A 14610-nucleotide genomic window follows, 5' to 3' on the forward strand; every position below is an offset into this window, starting at 1 on the left:
AACCATATAGCTAGTACCCTGTGTAAATGATCTCACACATGGCTAATATGCACTCATAACTCAGAGGAATAAAGCAAAGCAGAGATTAGCTAAAAGTCTAGATTGCACATTCATCTAAACTTGGTGGCACACACAAAAAACAATGAAGCTGTTCTAAGATAAAAAGATGACCTAGCATTTCTATAAGGAGATTAACACAATCCCTAATCTATGAATATTTTCTTCAGTGGTTTTACAGTCTATGTTTTCTATTTAACATAAAAACTATGGTATCACATCTATCCAGCCAAAAGCTTATCAATACCTGACAGAGACATTTTTGTTCTTTTACTTTCTAATAGACAAAAAACACAGGAAAAATACCTCTGTGTCCTCTGCCCTATATTTCAGAGAATCACAGTAGAATAAATAGTTAAGAGTTCCGTCTGTAGAGTGTTAGATCCATTTGGATTCTAACCATTCCTTCTCTGTTTACCAGGTGTGTGATCTTGGTAGAGTTAATTAACCTCTCTAGGTCTTTGTTTCCTCATAAGTAAAATAGAAATGTTTAAAATACAATCTACCTTATATTCACCACAGAGTTGTTTTGAGAACGAAATATATACAATGCAGGTTAAATATTAAGTGTGGTTCTGGCACACAGCAAATATTATCAGCCATGCAATTACTGCTATCATTATGCTATCTAAGTCAAGCTCCAGGGATAATTCATGTTTATTGCATCATCTTTTTTTATTCCCATAAAATACAAAAAATTAAAGGGCTCTACCCCAGGCAACAACCTTCATAGCCTATCACATCTCCAAGTTATTACTGACATCATCTCCACCAAAAAGTGAGCATTTATATAAACAACTTTCTATAAGCACTTTCATTCCCCTCAGAATTCAGTTTAAGTTGCTAAAATAATATTCTTACCTTGGTAAATCACTTGAAATATATTTGTACATTGGCTTTTCCCCACTGAAGGCACCTTCATGGTTGCTTTGCTGTGATACCTCCATGGCTTTAGTCAAGCGCAATAAAGAAGACTGAGAGAGTGCTGCCCTGTGATCCTCTGTTTCTATTTTTGCCATTTGCAGCTAAGAGTAAAGAAGAATATTATTTTATTAAATATGTAAAATCCTCCTGGCTAGAAAGTGAGGCTGGGCACTAATCACAATGTACTCCTCATGAGCTAGACTATACAGCAATTACTAAATGTAAGACCTCATTAGAAATGAACAGAGATGAAATCCTAAAGGAAAACAAAATTATAGATCCAAGTCTTTGATTTGTATAATCTTACTTAAGAAAGAAACAAGTATCATTTGTTGTAAAGAATTTTAGTTCTTGCTGTTTGCTAGAAAATCACTCATTATACAAACTTAACATGAGGAATATGTTATTGAAAAGTGTAATACAATGCTTTTTCTTTCTTCCTTTAAAAAAAAAATCTGTCCTTCATTCACTTGTCTTTGGAACCTACCTTCTTCCTTCCTGATTCTGATGGGACTGTCAATTAGGTGGCCTTGCTTTCCTGACAGGGAAGTGAGTGTGTCCAAGGCTGGCCAGTCAAAGTGCCTTCCCCAGACACAGTGATTGCTAAGTCACGGTCCTGATGAAGAAGACAAAGTAGTGTTCTGTTCTCTGGGATTGCCAGCTTTAAGAAAAAAAAAATGCAAACTCCACCAAGGAGGATGAAGCCAAAACAGGTGAAAGCAAAAGTCAGAGTTGAAGAGAGATTAAAAAATGAGAGATTCCTAATGACAACATTTGAATCCCTGAAACCAATTATTAAAAACAATCACATCTCTTGTGTTTCCTGCATGTGAACCAACAGATTTTTTTTCTTTTTTTTTTTTTGCTTAAGCTAGTTTGAGTTGGGATACTCTGATTTGCAACCTAGAAATCCTGAGTAATGCACACAACCTAAAATTTCTTAAGACCAAGAGACTATACCTATAAGAAATAGTGCCACAGAATGTTATAGGGTCCTTTCCATAGTGTAATCAAGTGTAATCACCCACTCACAATGCTGATAAAAATAGCTAGGAAGTCCCATCACTGATGTCCTACGAGGTTAAGGAGTCCAAGGTAATATGACATAACACTACTAAGGGAAGGATATTATTTGTAAGATAATAAAAAAAATACTATTTTTACCTTTTTACTACTACTGTGAAATAAAAGCATTCATTCATCCACAGATTATTTACTGAGTACCTACACTACACTTGGCATTGTTCTAGGTACTCAGAATTTTTCAGTGAATGAAGCAGAAAAAATTGTGCCCTTGAGAAGCTTACATTCTAGTGAGGGTAAATGATTATAGATCTAAATATTAATTTCTTTAAAAATGTTAAAAGATCTAGAATTGTTTCTTTTTTATTTAAATTTCCTCTGGAAAAGTTGTATATAATATCTACAACCTCCCTCCAATTTTAGATTTAAAATATACCTTATTTTTATTCCTCACCTTAATGAGGTAGAAATGTCTGGTCAAAGACCTGAAAGAGGAAGGGGGTTAGCCATACAACATCCAGGAAACAGTGCAAAGGCCCTAAAGTGGAGTATACCTGGCAAGTGATGGAATAGCAAGAGCAGATAAATAGATGAACAAGTGGGAATATTGCTGGGATGGAGTCAGAAAGACAATGGGGTGGGGTTGACATTGGGCCTTACAGGACACTGTTAGGACTTTGAATGAATTGCAGTATTTGGAGCAGGTGAGTAGTATGATTTTTTTTTTTAAGATAACTTTGGCTGCTTTGTTAAATGCATCAAATGCATCAAAATAACTGCATTTCAGTGTCCTGACTTGTCTAGATATTACTATCTTTTAATACTTGTATAAATTTTTTGTGGCAGAGACTGCCAACTACCTGCCAATATCCATTCTTTCCTTCTACAATTTAGAATCCCTGATTTATAACTGAGGCATACGGATGCCCAAAATAAAGACTATTTTCCAGTCTTCTTTTCAGCTATGTAGGGCCATATGAACAAATCTGGCCAATGAAATACTAGTGGAAATGATCTATGCAAGTGAGTTCACTGCTCTTCTTCCTACTTTCTGCTACCTACAATGAAGACATGAAGGTTGACACTGGACTGGACAGCTTTAACTTTGATACAATACTACGGATGAAAGTCCCACCCCAGGGAAGATAGGAGTCTGAATCTCCGACAACATTGAATACCATAGCAACATTGAACTACCTACCTACCAACTTTCACATGAGAAATAAACCTCTAGCTTGTTCAAAACAATATTAGTTTGGGTCTTTGTTTGCAGTTGAACCTAATCCTGAAACTCCTGATAGTCCTTTAACTAAACTGCTTTCAAGATCCTAAAATGTATGGTATTAGCTTAGAACAGGAAATGAGAAGACTAGGATGGCTTGGATTCTAAATTTAACTGAGAGTCCAGTAATTTGGGGCTTTGGGCCTTGGGCCTTGGGCCTTTTAGATTCACTAAGCTTCCACAATAGATATATACATTCAGAGAATTTGTTCTGTTTTTCTGGAGAATCCTGACTCATACCCATCTTTCAAAGACCATGTCAGCCTGCAAGGCTGAGCTAGAACTGAAGCCATAAAAACTTCCCTGAAATGTGGATTAGTAGAGTCAGACAACAGATATAATGGGATCAGTAATGGTGACGTAGGTCAGAAGAAGCCATGGCAACCACAGCAAGACTAACAGCACCAGCAGCGCCAGCAGGCATACTGACCACCAGCATTCACATTTGGGAGAAGACATTTAGAGAATTTCCTTTTTGCACTACAATTAACTCCTTAAGTTCTTAGATAATCTATAAGGGACAGGAAACTCAAAAAGTATGATACTAGACTTGCTGCTAATTATGTATATGGAAGAAAAAGAACTGCAATAGAACTTCCACTCACAAGCATTTTGGAAAAATATATACCTATAATACATGAAGATCATGTCTTTCTCTGCTAATTTCTAACCACATAGCCTTGAGCATTATAATCTGTCTGAGCTTCAGTTTTCTCATTTTCAAAACAGCAATCCACATGCTTATGATGATTAAATAATAAATGATAAATGTGAAAGACATTTGGCACAGCCAGTGCTTGGCACATGGTGGACATTCATTAAATGTTAGGTGAATCTGAATCTATATCAAGAAAAAAACAGGTATCTCTTTCTACATAGTTTAAAAAAGAGACACTTTCCTTGCCCAGCACTCCTCTGGTATTCCAAATGGAGAACAAAGGGCTGTTGGCCTTCACTCTACCCCTCTGCTTTGAGGTTTCTCACAATAATAGAAGAGCTGAGGATCTTTTCTCAGGCTTCCATAAGAACCAGTGCCTGTTCAATTCTTTCATAGGTTGAGTCCTTCCTAATTGCAGAATACTTATAAGTGAAAAAATTCCAGCTATCTATAGCAAGGCAAAATTATATGATTAGAGAATAAATCACCTTGCAGAATGAAATCCTTTTATTGTCCTGGTGTTTTTATTATATATTCCAATTATTAAAAAATTAAAAATTTGCATCAAATTATTCAAAAATATCTCTTGAAAAATAGCAACAGTTTTTATTTATGCATGATTAGAATCCTAATCTTCACCAGAGGAGGTAATCATTTTAGTGATAGGTAGAGTTTTTCTTCCATGAAAAATAGTTTCAGGATGCATTTAGGTGGAACAAATTATGTAAGTGTGAAATCATTACCACTATTAAGTGCAATATTTCTTTTGTAATGTTACTTCTGTAATAAAACAGTTTCATCCTCACTAAAAGAAAAACATTATTAACAGATTAAATAGAATATGCAGAATATAGTAGGCTTTCAGATAATATTCCTGCACATTACTAATTAAATAAGAACTAATTGTTAATTAGAAATTAAAGAAATAAAAATGTGTTGATTTTAATTTGACACTAAATACTACATTATTTTAGTTGAGTACAGATAAAGGCACTGCCTTATGTTTTATTAACACATGCATAGTTTATTCACTGACACACTGAAAAGCCACTATTTGTCTACTTCTCATCTCTTAATAATTTTACATGAATATGAGTTCTCTAATGCTCACTCCTACATCTCCTCTCCCACCCATTTTTAAAAATGGTATTCGAGTACATTGTGGTTATAAGCCTAGACTCTGACACCAGACAGCATCTGGGTTTACATTTCTGTTACCTGCTTACCAGCTATGACACTTCAGACAAATCACATAACCTCTTTGTGCATCAGATTTTTCATCTGTAAAATGGAGTTAAGAATAGTAGCCACTTTATAAAGTTGACATGCTTGGCACATAGTAGGTACCATGTGTTAGCTATTGAAGAGGAGAGGCTTGATCATTTTCAAGTAGGGGCACTAAGTACCAGTAATAAACAGTACATGAAGACTTTCCAAGGAGCATGCATATGTGGATAGTTTTAAGCAAATCAATGTCCAGATCCTTGCTTTCCACATATATACTTACATAAAGAAAACCTATAAAAGACTTTCAAGCATAAAAGACAAAATCCATAGAAGAAATGGAGTGGAAATATAAGTTTAGGGAGAAAAAGAAAGGATGTAAAATTTCCAACTCTAGATAAACAGCCTGTTACTGTTTTCAATGTTTTTAGATCCCTATAGTATTCAGATCTGAGGCCAGAAATGTACCATGAACATATGGCATCTTGTCATGCCTGAAAACAAGAAAGCTATCAAAGACAAGTGGGCATGTCAAAAAGACATAGGAACCAACTTAGAGAGAATTCTACTGGCCAAAGATGGGACATTCTGAACATTAAAAAAAATGTAAAAGATTGAAACATCAAACTTTTATAAGTTTTTATAAGATTTTTATAATCTATGAGTACCTAATAATACCAAATTAAAATTTGTCATTATCTCATCAAATTTTTTAAATTTTTTTATTAAGGTATTATTGATATACATTCTTATGAATGTTTCACATGAAAAACAATGTGGTTACTACATTCGCCCATATTATCAAGTCCCCACTCATACCCCAATGTAGTCACTGTCCATCAGTGTAGTAAGATGTCCAAGATGCACTATTTGCCTTCTCTGTGCTACACTGTTCACTGTTCCATGACTTATTCTTTCTCCATTTCTAATAAATGAATAAAACTAGTCTGTTCCATTATATATGCCATTTATTCTATTTATCTTGGTATGTTTTATAGGTTATTAACTTGCTTACTATGTATAGTTAGTACATCTTCTGAATTCTGTCATTGTTTTCCAAACTAATTGCTTACTCATATCTATATTTAACACATCCTATGAATTTCACCTGTACTTCATAAGCTATTAGCTTACTATCTGTACTCAACATTTATGATTTTCATTATCTGTTTTCATACCTTGTATAACAGAATTAAATACTCAGACTCATGTTATACGTTTCCTTCTAGTGGGCTGCAAATACAAGAAGCAGACAAAAGCATGGATGTGGAAGAAAGGCACAAGGAGAGACAAGAAGTTATGAGATTGTCATCATCTCACAAAGCTTCAGGTGCAATATATCAAGGTTGCAGGATACAAGGTTAATATACAAAAGTCAGTTGCAAACAAGTGGAATTTTAAATTAAAAACATATTACCATTTACATTAGCATTTAAAAAATTAAATACTAAGATATAAATCTAACAAAATAAGTGCAAGACCTATATAGGAAAACTACAAAAGCCCAGAAATAGACCCACATAAATATGGTCAATTTATCTTTGACAAAGGAACAAAGTCAGTACAATGGCACAAAAACAGTCTTTTCAACATATGGTGCTGAAACAATTGGACATGCACATGCAAAAGAAAAAGAGAGAGAGAGAATTTAGATACAGACCTCATATCCTTTTTTTTTTTTTAGGAAGGAATAAAAAACTGTCTTTATTTGAAAATGACATGGTTGTCTATATAGTAAATGACAAAGAATCTACAAAACAACAACAAAAACAACTCCAGGAACACAGAAGTTAAACTATGTCATGGGTTAAGGTCAATATAAAGTATTCAATTGTATCTTATAAGCCATTGTTAATAATTGTTAATTAACAACGAATCTGAAATTAAAAAGAAAACTACAATAGCATCAAAAAATGAAAAAAAGTTAAGTTATAATTCTGGTAGCTTTGGTATAAGATCTTTATGTAGAAACTAAAAACACTGAGGAAATAAAGTATTTGATTATGTGGAAAGATGAGTCATGTTCATTCATGGAGGATTTGATATTTTTAACATGTCAATTCTCCCTAATTTTATGCCATCCTATTCAAAATGCTAGCAAGCCTTTTTGTAGATCTGAACAACTTGATTTACATTTGAATGTTAAAATATCATTTGATTGCTGGTTTAAATCCTATTTGGTTATAATGTATCATCCCTTCATGTTTCTAAATTACCTTTTTCTATGTGCTTGAGGTGGAAACTTAGGTCATTAGTTTTAGACCTTATTTTCAAATATAGGTTTGTAACAATACACATTTCTTTCAAAGGAACTGTTTTAGCTCCATCCCAGTGACTTTTACATGTTTATGTACTTGTTAAATATTATTTAGACCTCATATCCTTTATAAAACTTAGCTCAAAATGGATCACAGAACTAAATGCAAAACACAAAACTATTAAACTCCTAGACGATAACATGGAGAAAACCTTGATGACCTTCGGTAAGGCAATGACTTTTTAGATACAACACCAAAGGCATGATCCATGAAAGAAATAATTGATAGGCTGGACTTCATTAAAATTAAAAACTTCTGCTCTGTGAAATACAGTATCAAGAAAATGAGAAGACAAGCCATAGATTGGGAGAAAATATTTGCAAAAGATGTATCTGACAAAGGACTGTTATCTAATATATACAAAGAACTCTTGAAACTCAACAATGAAAAAACAACCTAATTCAAAAATGGGCCAGAGATCTTAACAAACATCTGACAAAGTAGATAAAGAAATGGCAAATAAGCATATAAAAAGATGATTCACATCATATGTCATCATAGAAATGCAAGTTAAAATAACAGTAAGATACAACTATACATCTATTAGAATGGACAAAATCTGGAATACTCACAACACCAAATGCTAGCAAGGATGTGGAGCAACAGAAACTTTCATTTATTGCTGTGGTAATGCACAATAGTACAGCTACTTTGGAAGACAGTGGTTTCTTACAAAACTAAACATATTCTTACTACATGATTCAGCAATTATGCTTCTTGATATTTACCCAAAGGATTTGAAACTATGTCCACACAAAAGCCTGCATGTGGATATTCATAGAAGCTGCAGCTTTATTGCTAATTTCCAAAACTTAGAAGCAACCAAGATGTCCTTCAATGGGTGAATGGATAATAAACTGTGGTATATTTAGACAATGGAATATTATTCAGAACTAAAAAGAAATGAGCTATCAAGCCATGAAAAAACATGGAGGGACCTTAAATGCACATTATCAAGTGAAAGAAATCAATCTGAAAAGGCTGTATGTATGACCCCAACTACTGACATCCTGGAAAAGGAAAAACTGTGGAGACATTAAAAAGACCAGTGATTGCCAGGTTAGGGCAGGGTAGAAATGAATAGGTAGAGCACAGAGGATTTTTATGGTAGTGAAAATAAATTCTGTATGATACTATAATGGACACATGTCATTAATACATTTGTCCAAACCATAAAATATAGAACACCAAGAATAAATCCCAACTAAACTAGGGACTCTGGATAATTATGTGTCATTGTAGGTTTATCAGTTCTAACAAATGTACCATTCTAGTTGAGGGTATTAACAATAAGAGATGTATGTATGTATGCATAGGGGCAATGGTTATACGGGAAATCTCTGTACCTTCCCCTCAATTTTTCTGTGAATCTTAAGTTGCTCTAAAAAAAATTTATCTTAATTTAATGAAGATGCTTTATTCTCCCATTTCCAGCACAGATGGCCAGTACGTATTTGATGGGAGAGGTCAGAGTTAACCTCCAAAGACCAATCCCAACCAATGCATATTTGAAAATCCTTATGTGGAGTTCTTGCCTGTAGTCCACCAAGTCAGAATATTCATCTGTCTTTGAGGACTACTGTAGCATTCCAACAGTGGAATATATTACTTCTTTCTATCTGATTTGACCTCACTGATTTAATTGCTATTAACCTACCACAAATGATAAAATAGTATCTCTGCACCACAGTAGAAGCCATTATACCTGTGGCTACACCCCCAAGTATATTAAGATATTGTCAAAGTAGATAATGACTGGTTCAGGAGATCATGTTAGTTGCTGCTACACTCAGGTGCATTAGGACACACCTAGATGGCTGCCATTTCAGACAGCTCCTTTTGCAAAGGCCCAACTCACCCATAGCTTGTCTAGAAGCTGACTATTCAATTCAGTGACATCTACCTTTTTAGTGTCTATAAACATGTAGATTACATATTAATCACCTAGATTCCTAATTATTATTTTTAAAATTAATTTTGCAATGAGAAATATAGCTTACTATATAGAGAACAGTCTATTATTTTATAATGTAAGTTATATTACAGAGAAAAGGTGTTATCAAAACTTATTTTATTAAAATAATAGTTCAGTTGGTAAAAAAGAGTGGGGAGATTAAGGACTTTAGATCCAGACTGTCAAATAAGTTATTTTTCCTGTTGGAATTTCAGTAACAAAGGTTTTTGCTTGTTTGTTCTGTTCTAAGAGCAATAAATGTACAACCATACAAACTAAATGTACTAGGATAAACCCAGCCATCTAATTTTTGCCTTATTCTATGCTACCAGAACAATGGTTAGCAGAACAGTTCTTGAATATTCTTCTCACTTTATTATCCTGTCACCAATTGTTATGATAAGCAAATCAAGTTTACTTAAACATAAACAAGGCGTCTTTGTGGTCCTCCAAATGTATTTTCCCTAAAACCACTTTGCTAACTCCTGATCCCATCATACATCCATTCAGTCACCAAACATTTATTAAGTACAAGCTATTTCCAGACTCTAAAAAAGAACAATGGATTAAATATTGAACAAGACAATGTTGTTCCTCCACTAGTTGAATTTTCACTATAATGAATGTAAACATTATTTTAATTAACTTGTCTCATTACAAACAATTTGATGATAACTAAAGTTATTATAGAAATTCCCATATTAAGATTGGAGAGAAAAGTATTTTAAAAAATCCCTTATAGTCTCCCACCCTTGGAGTTAGCCACCATTTAATTTTTGAATATTTGTTTTAAGATTTTTATCTATGACTTTATAGAGATATATATAGAGTCTTTTCTTTAAACAAACATGTGACTATATTAAATATGTAGTTTATGTATGTCTATGCTCAGTTAATAAGATAATTACAATGCTATTAAATATTTAAGAACATAATTTTTTATGTATTACATTACTTGTTTAATAGCCTACCTACTTGCTCCAAATGCTTCCTATTACAAAAAAGCTGTGATTCCTTTATATACCTTTGGCCATACTATTGAATAGGTTATTAAGAAGTTGTAGCAGTTATATTCCTGAATCAAAGTGTAGGAACAATTTTAAGGCTGTCAATGTATATTTCCAAATTAAATTGCTTTCTAGAAATACACCAATTTCCCAAACTATCAGAAAGCACATCTAATACCACCCATTACTGGAATAAAATATTATTTCTTAACCGTACCAATGTTAGCATAATTTCCTAACTGGTAGTGAAAATTTAATTTGAAAATTGCCACTATTTTGATTTTTCATCGTATCAGTACTCAAGGAGGAATATCTAGGGATAACCAAGATTTTATGGACTATAAGTTATTTTAATTCTTCTTGGAAAACCATTTAATTAAAAAATGAAATTTCTAAAATATAGAATATATGTGTTAAACTTCTAGATAATTTAAAGATATCTGAGTTCAAAAAATCTAATTAGCCCAATACCCCATTTTCCAATATACTTATAAGAAGTTATCCAATTATCTTGGAAAAGGCAATTAAAATTACTACTAATAATCTTAATACTAAGACATGTTATAATTCATTTGATAATTACATTTCTCACAAAGATACTGTCAAAATAAACTGTGAAATTGCAGCTCCATCCTGTTTACAAGTATCAGAGACAATATGCTCACTATTCTGTTGTACTTAAATGTTATATTGCAGTTTTTCTTAACAGGTAATATGTGACATGAAACATGTCTGATTTTATGCTTCATAATTTCAATTCTGATATTTAACATTAAGAATTATATTTATGTATCACATATGTCAGGAAACAATTGAAATAATTAAACTAAGAAAAATAATAGCAACCATGCCTTTAATTTAAAATACAAAATATATTTTAATTCAGAGATGATAAAGAAGCATCTGTAATCAGAAATTTAAACTACTTATGTTTTCTGATATATTAAGATTTAAGTATTAAGTTTTTAAGTATTCATTAAGCACTTAAGCATTCATGTTTCATATTTTGAGAATTTGTTATGAGTCGAAATATTAAGTGTTAAAAATAAAATCAAGACCTTTCAAAACTGACTCATGAGTTTTAAAAATTCATTACTTCTGTTCTTTATTTGATTTTTATAACAAGGAAAAGAAAAATGTTGTTATTTTGATTTTAAAAACATACTACATGATAAGGTATCATTTAAACCAGGCTGAAGTTTACATTATTTATTGCTATCTTTCTTCGAAAATATGCATTAGAATAAATATTTTTCTAAACACCAAAGTAAATAAATGGTCCTGGCACATTTATTTTTTTGAAAAAGTGCTCTGATTCTTAGACAACATAAATACTAGGCAGTGTGGTGGTTGCCATAGTAACAATAGGAACATAAAAATACATGCAATTTTTCAAATGTATACACTTTTTTCATAAATATGCATATTTTGTAGGTAAAAGATTGTTCAACCTTTGCTTTAGCTCCCCTTTTAGAGAAACACCTAATTCTTCAGAAATAAAAGATTATCACATACCAAAGGAGCAGGCTCAAAAAAGTTTTCCAATGATAAGAGGGAAATCTTAAGGTTTTTATATCAGTTTTACAAAATGAAGACAGGAAAAACACTACTTGCATTCTATATTACTTTAATGGTGAGTTCTTTCTGTAAGGGTAATATTGCATAAATGTCTTTTCCTCCCAAGCATGAAATTTTCTTTTATTTTGCATAAGTTTTTCTTATTCACATGCACTAAATGTAGCAGTTGACTATGAGAAAACTGAAAGCCCCGTGGATCACAAAGAAGCTCAAGAAGTTTAATGCTAACCCATCAGCTATTCACTACTCGAAAAGATGATCCGAAAATCATCATGACAATGTACTAACTCAGAGTTCAGAGTTTTTTCCTTTCTCTTCTTTTATTAAAATACAATCTTCCTTTTACAGATACCCTAGAATACACAGGATGTACATTGATAAAGTGTTCTGAATTTTAGACTTAAAGTTTAAAAGGGCTTAACATATATTTTATAGGGCTGGAGAAGGAAGTAATTCCATAATTCATTACGTGGAGTTTGAAATCAGTTGAAAAGTACTGGTAAGCCAATGAAAACAGAATAGGAAAACTATCCAACAGTTATTGGGAAACAAATCCTTCAAATCTAATTTGGGCATGTACTTGGATACTTCCAATTTGTTGCAATAACAACTATTATGTAACATTCTTCTGGAGTGAGAATTTAAACATTTTTAAAGTTCACCATCTAGGCAGGGTACCAAATATGAAGTGACAAAACAGTGCTCTAGGGCTCACCTTGTGCTAACTCCTTGATAAAGAAACCATGCACTGTAATGGCCAAAGATTGACTGAACTAGCTTGAAAGAGGAACATCTTCATCATGACTATGCATAATCCTATTTACTTTTATTGAAGAGCATCAGGTTTTTTTTCCCCCTGGGGGAGATAGTAAACAAACTCTAGAAAGACCAAAGAATGAGTTAAAATATTAGTCAAATATTTATGACTGCCAAAATAAAATTGAATGGGTCACATGTGGCTACTATATGAGGAAAAAAGAACATCATCTTTTTATTCATCTTTCCTCCCAATCCTTATAACTATTTCCCTCTGCTTTGACCATCTTAAACTGGTGGAAAAATATCCCTGGAGACTGCAAAAGGGAAAACACACCTATCTTTAAAACAAGGGGGAAATTATTCGGTAATTAGAAAGTTTAGTTTAACCTGGGAATATATAATAACAAGTTAAACAATCAATTAGCAACACCTCCAAGGACATAAAATACTGGAAAAGAACCAACATAGTATCTGAAAAGGCAAATATGCCCGATGACAGTCCAGTATTTTTTGATAGAATGATAAGTCATATTACCAAATAAAAAGTGAACAGTGTATTCTATTCCACTGTTGTAAGCTTTTTTATTTTATTCTCCAATCCAGGATAGGAAAAATGGTTTAGGAAGAAAAGAATTTGCACACTAGCTTCAATGCTAAACCAATGATTATTGACACATCTGTCTCTTGAGGATCTATTTGCTTTCCAACTTGACCTTTATTTTTTACAGGGATCTAAAGTGACTTGTTCCTTCAATTGAGTGGTACTTCAAAGGACAAGATATAAACCCATCTTAGGTAGAAATTTTGAAGGGGAAGAGAGAATGTTTTGTAAATGAATTAAGACTCTTATATTACTAGACAAAATGATAAATAACAGAGTGGTATTTAAATATAAATATACATATAAACTCAAAAGTCGAAGAGTTTGAAGAATAGCCATTGTTTGGTTAGAAAAGGGAGATATGAAAGAATGATCAAGTGTATGGAGTAAAGAAACAAACCCAACTTTCAAGGAGAGAAGCCTCTGTGTCATGTGACCAACTGGCTAAGTTAGAAGCTTAACTATGATAGAAAGAGGCCCCAGTTGGGAAATGAAATCAAACATTCGGTCTGTGTCAGAGAATCAGGCAAGAGCTGACACTATGTTGAACTAAGCTGCCTATTGGACCAGAATTGCTGTTCCTCACTATGGAATTAACATCCCTATTTTCCCAACCTGTTACTATTTAAAATAATAATTTATATGTCTTAGGGGGGAAAAAAGTCACTGTTTCATTTTAACTATCTTTCTAAGATTACATAATACCAGTCAATCAGGGATACTGCCAAGCTAGAGAGGGAAGAGTGTCCCTCAGTCATTATTTGCACTGGGGAATCAGTATATAAATGGAAGGAATTAATTACCGCCAACCTTTTTCCTTTCTGCTCTCAACTTACAAGGCAGTCACATTCTTTACTTCCACGCTTAGCTTAGGACATTCCAGAATGTTTTTTGGAGATACCTACACTATGAAAAAGTTTCACCAATATAACTGATTTCAATTATAACTAAAAAATGTAAGAAAAGGGGAGAATATTTATATTCACCAAGCCATGACTATAACCAATAATTTACCCGACCAAGAAGTTCTGGACCAAGAAGTAGGCCAAAAAGTTCTAAAGTTCTGATTTTAGTTTGGGCCTGAGCTGGGATAAATCCTAATCTTTCTTGGGTTCATTTTCTGTATCTGTCTAAAAACAAGGTGGGGAGAAATGTAAGAACAGGGAAATTCTAAAGTTCTTCTATTTCTAAAATTTTAGCCATTTAGTGAAAATGTTTTCATATA

General features: G+C 32.8%; 1 protein-coding gene across 2 annotated transcripts in view; it reads right to left on the reverse strand.

Moving 5' to 3' along the window:
- The window catches only part of DCDC1 (doublecortin domain containing 1), a 496388-nt gene that overhangs the window by 461933 nt on the left and 19845 nt on the right, over positions 1-14610 (reverse strand). For both annotated transcript variants that reach the window (XM_073216357.1, XM_073216358.1), the window contains exon 4: positions 919-1082. In XM_073216357.1, the coding sequence (XP_073072458.1) occupies positions 919-1076 (158 nt within the window). In that variant the 5' untranslated portion in view covers positions 1077-1082. The remainder of the gene's footprint in view (positions 1-918; positions 1083-14610) is intronic.

Source organism: Manis javanica, chromosome 11 (genome assembly GCF_040802235.1).
Source record: "Manis javanica isolate MJ-LG chromosome 11, MJ_LKY, whole genome shotgun sequence".
In the NCBI taxonomy this organism is placed as follows: Eukaryota; Metazoa; Chordata; class Mammalia; order Pholidota; family Manidae; genus Manis; species Manis javanica.